Below are 13,605 nucleotides of genomic sequence, written 5' to 3' on the forward strand. Positions count from 1 at the left end.
TGAAGCTGATAGCGTTGTTGATAGGTTACATATGTATGTTTACTTCTGTTGCATTTGCTTTCAGTACCATTTATACCAGCTGGGAACCAGAAAGCAACCAGTGATTAGCATAATTTTAAAACATTTTCCTAACAGTATGACATTGCTGACATGTTGCTGAAAAGCAAGCTCATACACCATTTGCTATTCGTCTGATCTAAATCCTTGGTGACTGATTTCTTCTGTCAGGCCGCCTTTAAGGAATGGTTTGAGTAAGAAAGTTTACTTTCCTGATGCTCGGACTTCTGAAACATGTGGAAAAAAGAGTTTCTTTTTTATTTATTTATTTTTTTTAATGAACACACTCTTACTTCATCAGAACTCAGCTTTTGTGAACAGGCCCTCTTCTTGTATTTTGAACTCTAAAATTACAAAAGATTCAAGATTTATTCCTGAAGGGAAGTAAGCACAGAACAACACTCTTCAATGGGATGTAAAGGTGCAGTTGATTCTCCCATCCCAAATTTGGATCCATACTAGTTGGTAGATAAAAACTCCCCTGTTTAATGTGTCAGTAATAGATACATTAAAACTTTCCTTTGCGCATGTTCTTCCCATTACAATTGTTCATTTTTTTCACAAGGATTTGGATGCTTTGTGTAATACTTCAGTAGCGCCTTGCCGTATTTTTGTGGTGTCTTCACTGAGTCACTGGTGCATCTGGATAGTACATCGCTAAGTGTGATCTTAAACGTGGTAATCTTAACATTTCCTGAATTGAAGATTGTGTGAGTCTGTTTATGTGGCTAATGGTGAGCTAGAGTACTTACTTTCACCTGTTTCTGGATCTGTGGGGTAGCATATGGGGCAGTTACACTGTAAGGCCTTTGGGTCTTGATGATCATTTTGTTGATCTGCTTTATTATTCATATTAATTTATTTACCTCTGACAACATGCCTGGCAAATATGTGGTTTTCTAGGCCAACCTATGAATTTCCAATTAATTAGTTTAGATGGTAACACCAACTTATGGTCTTAAAATTTATGAAATGAACTATTCATACCTGCAGAGCCTTCAGTTTTTAAGATACTATTAAGACAAGATGGTGTTGCTTATCATAGGGATTAAAATCAGGATGTTCATGATGAAATTTATGTAGATGCCTATCCGCAGATGCGTGTGTTGAACACAGCTGTGTTGGACAGTAGTAGGACAAGCTACGGTTAGTGATCAACATTGTGCAGTGATCAGCATCATAATATAAGTGTAACTATGCCAGTTTTTGTTTGTATTCCTTATTTTGCTTGGCAGAAGGTATAAGGGATGTGCGCAGGAGGAAGCGATCCAAGCAAAACTGTAGCTTGGCCAGTGTAACTGCACCAGTAATGAGACTTCTTTGTCATGTAAAATTATATGGGAGTAAACTAGAGTGTATTGGTATAATTATACTAACAGTTCCTTCCAAATTATGTGAAAGCACAAGTCACACTGAAAGTTTTAAGTCATATAGTTGCTGGAAATTATACTCATCTGCTACTATCATGCTTTTAATGGAAAAGTGACAGCTTCCTATTTATTTTAATATAATGAAAGAAAGAGTTGAAAGTAAACAAAATAGGAACTTGTCACAAGCATTTTTTTAACACTTCTTCATGGTGGAAAAATTCAGATCAGGGAAACTGAAAAGGTGAAGCAATCACTTATTAATATAAAATCGTGTAGACTTGCATTTTTGCATGTAATGTTACATATAAATGTAATATATTTTTAAAGGGATGTGAAAGCCCATTACTTGAGAAACTTTTTTTGTATATTCTCAACAAAAAATGATTTCTGTAACATTGATAGTCAAAGCGGTATGATGTAATTGGAAAGTATTTGCTAGATGCTGAATTCCTTGAAGAAGGACTTTTAAAAGGAAAATACTTGTATTCAGCTTCACAGACAGGGCTACTTACTTTTGTTCCATTTGGGTATTTTCCTTCTCTCTCTTCACCCTCTCCCTAAGTTAATGTATTATAATTTATGCTAGACTTCTGGCATGTATTTTCCTTTTCTTTTCTGCCACTATGAACTTCTCGAGGGATTTGCTGATGTCATTAAAAAGGGAATGTGCAGCTTGTATGAATTACGACATTGAAGTCATTCCAAGGCCATCTGCTAGCTGTAACCAAACATAATTAATGTTGTGGGATATGAACTGCTTTGTACTGTACCATATCTGATACGAAAATTGTAACCTCACTGTCTTTTAATTACATTCTCCAGATCAGAGATGCACAAACAATATAAAGAATAAGTGTTGAAAAAAGATTAAATATTTTCTAGCTTCTGTGCGCTTTCAAATGGGTATGCCCTTGGCTCACCAAAATTTTGTAGCTGCCTGTTTCCTGTGACAGTAATTGATGGATACTTTATGATTTATGACTGGTTAAATGCACCTATGGGCATATAGGGTAAAACAAGTGTGTGTACATATATATGTACATATACACACACATACACATGCAAGTATACAAGTGTGCATTTATGAGAGTGTGTGTGTGTATATATATATACACACACACTTGTATATATGCATGCACATGAGTGCATGTGTGTACATTTGTTTGCTGCAGAGTAATGTAAAAGAGCTTGTAGAGACCTTCTGTGAGGTGAATGACAGTCCTCTGCCAAGCTCCTTAATGTTCTTGACAGAGGATTTAGCATGCCCCAACATGACATATTCTTGCTGAGGACAGAAAACTACATAAGGAAGCTACTGAACAGTGAGAAAATAAGATCTTAAGTTAGGCATATGGGTGCTTGACCAAAAGCAGCAATAATTTATCCTTTAGAGTTTCATAACTTTTTTTTTTTTTCCATAGGTTAAGATTTGTGAGTGGAAGCAGAGATGGAACAGCAAGAATATGGCAGTACGGACAGCAGGAATGGAAGAGCGTAGTCCTGGATATGGCTACTAAAGTGACAGGGTAAAGCAAACCAAAACATAACACAATTTGCAGCATCACTTATATGTGAAACAAAATCTTCCATCATATTTAAACCTATTTATTTACTTCCATTTTGAGTTAATATTAGTGCGTGTTTTTTCTGAAAATTCCATGTTTCTGTGTGTTAAGTGATATAATTAATTAGCCTTGAAAAGCAAACATTAATACCTCCATATGTCCTTACTCTAGTGGTTGGTGAATACTTAGACATTTTTACTTCCTACGTAAAAAATCAATAGAGTTCATATCAAGAAGTTTTAGTAGATCCTCACTGATCATATGCTGACCTGCACATTTTTTAAAATGTCCAAAACAATTGTTTTATGTCATCTCTCAGCAAAATTATAGTAGCAACTGCCAGAATCAGTCTTTTCAGGTTATTAGTATTTCTTTCTTTTATTTTATAACACACGCTGCGCTATATTGATTTTTGTGGTATGGAATGCAGTTAAAATTATAACGAATAATAAAATTAAAATAGAGAAAAACCATGAGCAAAATATATGATGTGAATGCAAATATGGACAAATTCAAGAGTTTCTAAAGAGTCACACAGTCACTGGTATAGGTAATAGTAACTGAAATCACAGAAGAGACTGATTATTCCGGTAAATAAGTTTAGTAAAAAAGCATGCCTTTCCCATTAAAGGTTATTTTACACATCCCGAAGACAAATGGCAGTAACCAAAAAGTTACTGAGAGATGTGAAATTGATTCCTTTCTCTAATGGTGTCCCTTCTAAAATACATATTTTGGATTTCTTATTTCATTCCAAGGCCTGGCTTGCTTGGCAGAATTTCTTGTAAATATATATCCAGATTGTTTTTTAGCATTTTATCTTTACTTAAATTTTCAGATAAGAGATGAGATATCTTCATGTGGTTTTCAGTTCAGTTAGGGTTTTGGCTTTGGGCTTTTGTTTTTGTGATCCTGAAGTAGCTTCTGTAAGTGGGCTCGTAATTGAATATGCACAGTCACAAAAAGCAGAAATGGAAAAATCCATTAGAAAGTTTTTGTCCATTTCACTTATGCTTTTGCAGAATTCTTTATATTTCGTGTGGTTACATTTTTAATAAGCTAGCTGGCAAAGTATGGTTTGGATTTATTTAGCAAGTTTGTGCTCATTATAGAGTTTTCTTTGGGCATCATATTGATGACTGACAAGAAAAATGCCCTTAAGAAAAGACAATAGAACTGACTAGTTTGAAAGAAAGAATTTGGGTAGGCTAGGAAGATCATTTAAGAAGAACAGAAGAAAAACTACTTTTTAAGGAAATAAAACTCTCTACATCCTTCTCAATGACACAGAATATTTACTGTACCTGTTTTTATCACTGCAGTACCCATGCTTCATTCTCCTTCGTTGGCCAGTAGTCACAGTGGTGGCAGCCATACTCTCACTAATGCTGTTAACTGTTACTGTATACATAGCTGCTGATTTATTTCTTTCTTAAATTATGAATTTCCTTAGAAACAGCGTAGCATCTGGGGAGGACAAGGTTACTAAACTGAAGGTTACTATGGTGGCTTGGGATAGACACGATGCCACCGTCATCACCGCGGTCAACAATTTCCTTCTGAAAGTGTGGAACTCGTCCACAGGGCAGCTTCTTCATAGCTTATCTGTGAGTAAAATTCCAGTAAATATTCCCAGACTGTTAAAATTGAACTCTGAAAATGATTTGAAGTTAAACTGCATCATCGTCCCTCTTGGTGAGGGGTGTTTTGTCCTGAAGTACGCCAGCTGTCTTATGCCTATTGGGAGGAGTATGTCTCATGGGGGAAGGAGCCGATGACCAAAGTGCTGCTAGACCCTGATGATTGCTGGTTGACAAGGGAGCCCTTTGGAGGCCACTGCCTGTGCCCAGATTAGAGGGCTGCAGCTGTCCTCCCCACAGATTTCTTTTTCTCCCCCTCCCACTCCATCTTGACTGTGCTGAGCTACGGTCTGAGGTATTTATAAAGTGGGCAGTAATAAGGCCAAGCCTCTGACAGAGAAATGGACTGAGTACAGACATGGTTCTAGTCTAAGATCCAGGAAATTGAGCTGCTGTAGAAGACTGCCTGTGCTGAGATGTCCTCACGCTAAACACTGGCATGTTTGGAGATATTACACGAAGAAAAATTTTCTTTTTCACCCTGCTTTCATTGCAGGGTCATGATGATGAAGTTTTTGTTCTGGAAGCCCACCCGTTTGACCAAAGGATCATACTTTCAGCAGGTCACGATGGAAATATTTTTATCTGGGATATAGACAAAGGAACAAAAATTCGCAATTACTTTAACATGGTAAGAATGATCAGGGAAGTATTTTTTTCACATTTGTGCAGAATGGGACACAAGGCACAAGCAGGTTTCATGATATACCAATGGTGACCAGTGTTACAAGAGGATATTAAAGGATATTAATCCTGCATATTAAAGAGAAAATTGTATACTGTTCAATAAGCAATGCCAAAGTATGTTTTTGCATTTTATAAGTGTAATAATGGATCTTTTATAAGAGTCTGTTACATATGAAAATTATTGATGTGTATTAGTGTGGTTATATCATGCAAAAGATGGAGACACGTAAACCAGTAAGTCTGTATGTTGTAACACAAGGCTGTGGTCTGGGAAACAATATGGTTGGCTTTGTGCTGCATCTGTCTTAATGTGCCCAATGTCAGATTTGTTGCTTTGATCTTAGTGTTGAGCAAATGCAGCTGTACTTCTTCTGGACCTGAGCTAGCTTAGGTTTTCCTAGCTGAACGTGGGTTTGTGAAACCTGCTTTTGTGGAGCTAATATGTCTCTTATGATCTTTTGATGTGGGCTTGCCCTATACTTCCAGTAACATAAAATGGAGACTTTTCAGTGGTTGTTTCAGAACATACCTTAAAAGTTGCACTGAAACTTCAGGAAATGAGAAAATGCAAGACTTTAACTTTTATTGTTCAGTGAAGCTTTAATACTAAAGTGGAAAAAATGTAAGTGCAAATCAGTCTTGGGCAAGATGAGAATTTACACTGAATTAGGATTTAATATTGGAGGGAGCACAGGTGAAATTTTCTTGCTAATGCTTGTATAGAGATTGCATGATTTTAAAAGGGATACTGTGTGCTTGGATACAGATTGAGGGCCAAGGCCATGGAGCTGTTTTTGATTGCAAGTTCTCACCAGATGGACAGCATTTTGCCTGCACAGACTCTCATGGACATCTGCTACTATTTGGTTTCGGATGCAATAAGTATTATGAAAAGGTGGGTTGAATGAAGTTTAAACTCATCTGTGTCTTAACCTGATTTTGTGTTAGAGGTATTTGTGTTACACTTTATTTCCTCCTCCTGCCCAGACTAAATGGTGATTAGATTATGGAACAGTTGCTAACAATTATCAAATTATCAAATCAAAAAGATTCAGATAAGAGACTCTTTAGTCAGGGAAACAAAGCATGCACTTCTGTCTTCACCTCCACTGGTGTCTTATTTTGATCTTTGCATCAGCCTTAGGTAACAGAACACCTTTGTGGTAGGCATCTATTCTCTATCATGAAATTTCTTCTGCTGACCTTAAGTGTAGGAGTTGGGGTGTATGGGTATGGGAGCCATTCCAAAGCAGCGAGACAGCTGCAAATGGCCATTTATTTATTTACTAAATTGCTTTTCTTGCAGATTCCAGATCAGATGTTCTTCCATACGGATTACCGACCACTGATCCGTGATGCAAATAACTATGTTCTGGATGAACAAACTCAACAGGCTCCACATCTTATGCCTCCTCCATTCCTGGTGGACGTTGATGGAAATCCTCATCCCACAAGATACCAGAGGCTAGTACCAGGGAGAGAAAATTGCAAGGATGAACAACTTATCCCTCAACTGGGATATGTGGCTAATGGTACGCCATCTGAAATTCACGTGTAATACATATATTGCACCATATTGAGTACAAGCTCAGTAGGCCGTTACTATAAGGATTTGTTTATTTCAGTTCTTCTGAAAATAGTGGTTTAAATTCAATATAGAGGTAGAAGAGGAGATGGGGTGGCTTTATGGCATAAAGGAAGTGTAAGGAATCAACTTCTCTGAAGTTCTAATGAGAAGACTGCAGTATCCAATATCTGTGGACTTCTGTCAGGTATACAGCGACATGCTCAAGAATTGTCCCATTAACCTCCATGTAATGATACATGCAATAAAGGAAGGAGAAAGGTATGACATTGAAAAAACACCTTTTGTCTTTTAAAACAGGCATTTTTTTTCTTGTGGATATAAATTTTGCAACATGCTGATCTTCATAAGGTATCTTCCATTAATACCTCCTGAAGTATCATTTCTTTTTGCTCTTTCTAAGGAATCATGTCTGTATTTTTTTATGCATAGTCTGTAATTTTAGGTTTTTAACATGACTTCTCTTTAAAGAGAGGTTTTTGCCTCCATTTATTCCATGAGAGCAGAAGGATAACTGCTGATCGGGTGTTGCACAGATCAGATAGATAAATTGTGCACAATTTTGAATTTGATTGTTTCTATGGTGTTTAGTAAAACAGAAATTAATGATTTTATAAGCAGTTATGGGTTTGTTCTTGTCAAGGTGATGGCGAAGTAGTTGAACAAGTCATTGGGCAGCAAACTAATGACCAGGATGAAAGTATTCTTGATGGAATGATTAGAGAGCTGCAGAGGGAACAAGATCTAAGACTAATTAATGAGGGAGAAACTCTTCCAAACCCTCCACTCAACAGATCCCACTCTGTTAATGGAGGTAAGTGGACCTTCTTTACCTCTATTAGTCATTTCTTTGAGTAAAGTATGGTAAGGTACTAATCAGTGTGTTAAACTTACTGCATGTTCCAGGACTCTGTTTTTGAGGATGCTTTCTTCTCTTGTTCTTATAAATGTTGTTGATCTGTATGGAGCACTTGAGCATTCTGCTAATGCTAACAGAGGAAATAAGTTTGAGGTGCAGCTGAGGACATGCAGTGGTCTTAGTTAGATGATATCTGATTACTTAGAACTATTAGAGTGTAATTAATTCTATTACAAGCCTTTTATAAAAATAAATATAAATTTTACTATATTATCTTGATGTCACTTAATCACTGCAGAGATGATACCTTCCATTTAATAATGTCAAGATAACAGTATATAATTAGAGAATGTCAATGGAATACAATGTCGTGACAGACTAATGGCTTCCTGTTGCAGCATAAATGCTAAAGCTGAGCATCAGTGTTTATAAAATAAGCGTCTGCTCCGTCTTAGTGTTTCCTTACAAAGCTTGAGATTACTCTGCTGTTAGTGTTCTGCTATTGTGACTTTATTTTTTATGTACACACTTATTAAAAATTAAAAACAAACTCAGTCAGACATGAGCAGCTGACGGTGGAGCAGCTGACTGTCTGCACTCTGTGTAACAGAGCAGATGCTGTGGACTTGCGCTGCAAGTCATCCTGAGCTTTTAAAAAATTTACATCTGCTAATAAGTTAGTTCTAGGTTAAATGACTGGTTATACACATCTGAATTAGATCTCCATGGTAAAGCTAACTAGGATTACTAGATTTGGAGTTGTTTGCCTTTAAATTGAAGAAGAAAGCAGTAAAATAGTAGTAAAAAATGTCAAAAAATACACTTTTTGCTTTGATCTAAATCAGTAGTGTCATGAAGGTGGTCTAGCAGCCAGCGTCAGCTCACAGGAAGTCCTTTCTGCTGCTTATGATAGCTTTATCGGTTGCTCAGTCTCAATCTTCAATTAAAATAAATTTGTATGCTCCTGTATTTGTGTGAAAGAGCGTTTTTTAAATGTGAGTGGTATATAAACTGATGTGCTCTTATGTTCCAGAACTGTCTTTAATCAGTGGCTTTGCCACATAAACCGCCTCCATTTATGTGAATTAGGTACTTTATACATAGTCTAATTGATATTTTAATAGCTAAATATTTTATATCTATTTGTATAATTGTGAATGTAATTTATTCAAGCTGTTACCATATTTAAGCATGTAAAAATTGTGTTACTGTATTCCCAAATGACAAGATAAATTAAGCAACAGTTGTCCTGGTCCTAATGTGTATCAGCCTTTTTGTCTCACTTTGTTAGCTAAAGACTCAGTCTCTGTGATTTCTCCTGGGTAGGTAGCATCATGTTATGGTGCCACCTGAGGAAAAGTCGAGAGAAGGAGCAATGCCTCTGGCTCGTTACAAATACAGAACAAGTTGAGGTTCTACAGAAATGTCAAAACTTGCAGCGGTCTATTACTTTGGGTGGCAGTCTCACCGCTTCTTGTAGCATAGTGTTTTAAAGGCTCTGAAGTCAGGATTCTTAACAATCAACAGGACTTTGGTTTGTAGGCCACTTAAATGCCCTTAAAAATTTCCTCACAGGAAATTCTTTGCTTGCATCAGACATCTCAAAGATAACAGCAAGTGGTAGTATTTATGAACATGTGAAGTGGTGTGTGATGTTACAGTAACATGCGCATTTCCAATAGTCCAAATACCAATACATAAAAATCTACTTTGTCAGAAGTAAATGGCAAAACCACTTAACGCAGAGCAAGTGTTGTGCATCCAACAGATCCGATGACATAGGAGGTTGTCCTCCTATTTTTAATCACCTTTGTTCTTGTCAAGGTGACAGATTTTATAACGATCAATGGATGTCTCTTTCTAGAAAAGAGAGCTGAATTTTGTTCTTTGGTACCGAAAGGAAACTCTGCGCAACCCTTAAGCATTAAATTCTAGATTTGATTGATGACTGGCAGAAGTGAAGAAAAATTTTTTTCTTTTGTAGCTCTTCGAAGTCCAAGTTTGGATGTAACATCTCCACCAAATGTTGGTCTCCGGAGAAGCGGTCAGATTGAAGGGGTCCGGCAAATGCATCACAACGCTCCCCGAAGTCAGATGGCGACAGAGAGAGATCTGATGGCGTGGAGCAGAAGAGTTGTGGTCAACGAGCTCTCTCCAGGCATCAGCAAGTAAGATGCTACATGTGCCAGGAAAAAAGGATTAAACCGTGTAATGTTTAACGTTTCTTTCATACACCTGTTAAAGGTTATACAAATTGAAATGGGTTGGAGTTTTCTTGAGATTCAGACTGTAGGATTAGAGTGCTAGTCTATGCTGGAGGCTTAAGAATGGTAATTCCTTATATTCACAACCCAATTTTTCTTCCGTATTTCTGTTACTACATTTTTCCTTTTTTTAATATGAGATTTTTGTTTCTCTACTCTTCCTGAAGCTTTACTAAAAAAAAAAATTGATTTCCTTAAAAATAATGTGCTCAACTAACAGGTTTGCTCCTTTAACTGAAGATGTGATTCTAGGGGTGAAGTATGTGTGAATACTTCTTGGAGGACTTTTACAAAGGTTTCTATAGCAAGGCAACAAGCAGTATTTTAATGTGTTTTAATCAGACTGTCGGTTAATGTGATGATTCAGTGAATAAAATGGATGTTTCCTATGTGTAATTAGGGTCCAGGAAGAATGTCGAGCTGCCAAAGGTGAAATAGAAATTAGTCTGTACACTGTTGAAAAGAAGAGAAAGCCATCCCACACCTTACAACGGGTGAGTTAATTCAGTAGAAGAGGGAACCTAGGTGTGAAGCAATTCTGAGCACTAAGCAAAAAAAAAAAAAAAAAAAGAAAAAAAAAATCCAACTAAAGAAATGATTTAGAAGATAAACAGTACTGTTACTCTGTCTCCCTAACTCTCATCTATAATTGTAATTTTTCTGTATTTATACTGTAATATGCAATTAACAGTGATAAATCACTATCCCTAAGGCTTCAATAGTGGGAAAATGTTGGGGAATGGGGAAAGCAGTGCCACAGTGGATGTTCAGTTTATGGAAACTTCCAGACTTGTGGAAACTATGAGAAATAGTAGAGGTGCCACACTTCTTTAGGTGGCTAGTTTTTGTCTTATCCAGAGGCTGCTGGTATTTGTTAGAAAAAAGGGATTTCTCCATAACTCACTTTCCAAGAAGGACTACGGCTTAAAAGGTAGGGTGGATATTGAACCAAAAAAACCATATGCATGCACACCCATACAAACACTCACAAGTATGTAAATGATGTCTTTTCAATTCTAATTCTAGATTTCCTAGTTGTCATCTATAAATGGGATATAATGTACAGTCATTCTAATGAAGCGTCTTTTATGCAATGTGGCTCACTATTAAATATTTAATCTTTTCTTTTTGCTCCTTCTGTCCTGTGACAAAAGACTGATTATCAACCAGGCAGTGGAAGGTCTTTGAGAAGAAACCAACGCAAACGCCAGCACGCCTACCAAACACGCTCCACGATAGAACACAATCAACAAGGAGCAAGTCAAAATGCACGTGCACGGGAAGAGTCAGACAGCTCCTCTGAGGTCTGATACATCAAGTGATTCTTTCAATATGTTCCTAGTTCACAAATAGCATGGTTGACAAGAGATGTGCTCAGAGTACTGTTGCCATTAAGACTCCAAGTTTCTTTCTCCACCTGGGAAGGAACTCTCAATTCATTGAGTCTCTTAGATTTGTGCTTTTATTGTAGTGTGTTGATCTTGCAGAGAGAAGGATCATTTATCTCAATGCCAGTTCGGTATTCAAAACTAGCTTAGAACAGGTTTGTGTATTTTTGGAAATCTGAAACATTTCAAATAAATTTGACCGGCTTGTGTTAAACTACTTGCTATTTCAAGCATTCACACATAATAGATTTCATACTGCACATGTATTAGTGATCACATTCAGCACTTCGATTTCATCTACATCTGTAGACAATTGTTGAAAGAGATTGATTATTGGTATTAATCATTGATATTGGCAATGGAAGAGCTGAAAATATCCCAGCTTAAATATGACTTGCTGTCATTAAGGAAGCATGCAAAGTAAAAAGAGACTGAACGTTGTCACTTTGTAAATGCATTGAGTAGATAGAATAGATGTTAACTTCACACTAAAATACATTAATCAAACACTGAAATAAGATCCCGTACTGTGGTTCTAATACCATTAAAATTCACCCTTCTCTTGCTATAGGAATTATATAAGCCTATAGTTTAAAATTAATTAGAATACAGAATGAAATTGTGGACTTAATTAAAGCTAAAACAGTTGTTAAATACAAAGCTTTCCTCAGGTGAGACAAGTCATATAACTTGTTTGTAAATAAAGATGATACATCTTTAAACTTGACCAAAAGCGAAACCTTTTGTTTTTAATACAGGAGGATGAGACAGCTGGCACAAGTGATGCATCCTTGGATGATCCTGTGGCAGTATGGCAAAGTGAAAGCAGTTCCAGGTAGTTTTATTAGTCTTCTAATTATTACATTTAGTAATTATATAATTAAAATAAGACCAGTTGATATTGTAATAATATGACTACTAATTCAGGGAGAAGTATTATTGCTTGATTTCATAAACCATACAAATTCATTACACCTTGTGAAAGATCGAAGCAAAGTGATGAATCACACCACGCTAAGTATGGTTGGATATTTTAAAATGGTAACCAACCAACACAATTCTTGCTGTCCATCAACAGGTGAATACTTGTATGTATTAAGATGTCAATGCAATTGTAGAAGTTTTTATAACAGTACCTAACTGTGAAAAGCAGTGTGGAAAAACTTAATATTGAAGACTCACTTTTTTGCAATTTTGCAGGAAGCTGTGTGGGGTTTTTTTGTTTTGTTTTGTTTTTTTTTCAAGATTAAGAACTGTTTTAAAGGACCATATGTAAGAAAATGTTTTTTTTAACTAAGAATGGCTTGCAAAATAGGTGCCCGTCTGTTGTTTCTACTAGAAATATTGACAGAAATACGTACAGTTCTTCCATCCATACTTTAGTATGTCCCAATTTGTTCAGTTGTCAGTACGTATTTGTGTACAAGTTCTACAGTCTCTTTCTTATTCTTAATGCTGTGCTTTTATGGCTAGAAGCAACATGAGCTAATATAAATACAGTATGTGAGTTATTTGGATATTATAGAAGTCAACAAAGTATTTTTAAAAGACTATGCCCTTGTTATCTAAATTTTTCATGCATTCTATGCAGTTCAGTCAGTCCTTATAACCGTCTGTGAATCAGTGAGATAAATAGTATGAGAGCAGGTATAAGCTGTAACTCCAGTTTTACATGAGTTTGCAACTGATGAAATAATCTCCTGGAACGTATAAATCTGATAGCAATCAGGTTTTCTTTAAATTCATATGAGAATGAAATTTTGCTCTAATCCTGCCATCTGCTCCACATAACGAGAAAAGCACGTTGGAGGATTAAGCCTCTCGCTCCATTGTGTGAAAACTGAAGTGCTGTTTTCTTTCTTATAACTTTATATTACCTACAGTGATTCATCAAGTGAATATTCTGACTGGACAGCAGATGCTGGAATTAATCTCCAACCTCCAAAGAGACAAACCAGGCAGGCAGCTCGGAAAATCTGTAGTAGTTCTGAAGACGAAAATATGAAGGGAACAAAAGGACTAGAGGAAAAAAGGAGGAAACTTAAACAGCCTAGAAAAAAGGTTAGCATTTTTAATTTTGGAGGGTCTTTTTGGCTCTATGAATATAAATGTTTTTTCATAAGTGGTTATATTTTCAAAGTAAAATTTTTCAAAAACAAGTATACTGTGAGAGAGATCCTACAGAGAACA

At 36.3% G+C, this 13,605-nt stretch overlaps 1 protein-coding gene across 3 annotated transcripts in view; it reads left to right on the plus strand.

Annotated features, from left to right (window-relative positions):
• Nucleotides 1-13,605, plus strand: part of BRWD3 (bromodomain and WD repeat domain containing 3) — a 66,133-nt gene that overhangs the window by 30,229 nt on the left and 22,299 nt on the right. For all 3 annotated transcript variants that reach the window (XM_064518449.1, XM_064518450.1, XM_064518451.1), the window contains exons 13-23: nt 2,849-2,953; nt 4,446-4,599; nt 5,129-5,263; nt 6,086-6,214; nt 6,626-6,851; nt 7,548-7,718; nt 9,748-9,931; nt 10,428-10,521; nt 11,182-11,331; nt 12,174-12,250; nt 13,299-13,476. In XM_064518449.1, the coding sequence (XP_064374519.1) occupies nt 2,849-2,953; nt 4,446-4,599; nt 5,129-5,263; nt 6,086-6,214; nt 6,626-6,851; nt 7,548-7,718; nt 9,748-9,931; nt 10,428-10,521; nt 11,182-11,331; nt 12,174-12,250; nt 13,299-13,476 (1,603 nt within the window). The remainder of the gene's footprint in view (nt 1-2,848; nt 2,954-4,445; nt 4,600-5,128; nt 5,264-6,085; nt 6,215-6,625; nt 6,852-7,547; nt 7,719-9,747; nt 9,932-10,427; nt 10,522-11,181; nt 11,332-12,173; nt 12,251-13,298; nt 13,477-13,605) is intronic.

Source organism: Dromaius novaehollandiae, chromosome 11 (genome assembly GCF_036370855.1).
Source record: "Dromaius novaehollandiae isolate bDroNov1 chromosome 11, bDroNov1.hap1, whole genome shotgun sequence".
NCBI classification, from domain to species: Eukaryota; Metazoa; Chordata; class Aves; order Casuariiformes; family Dromaiidae; genus Dromaius; species Dromaius novaehollandiae.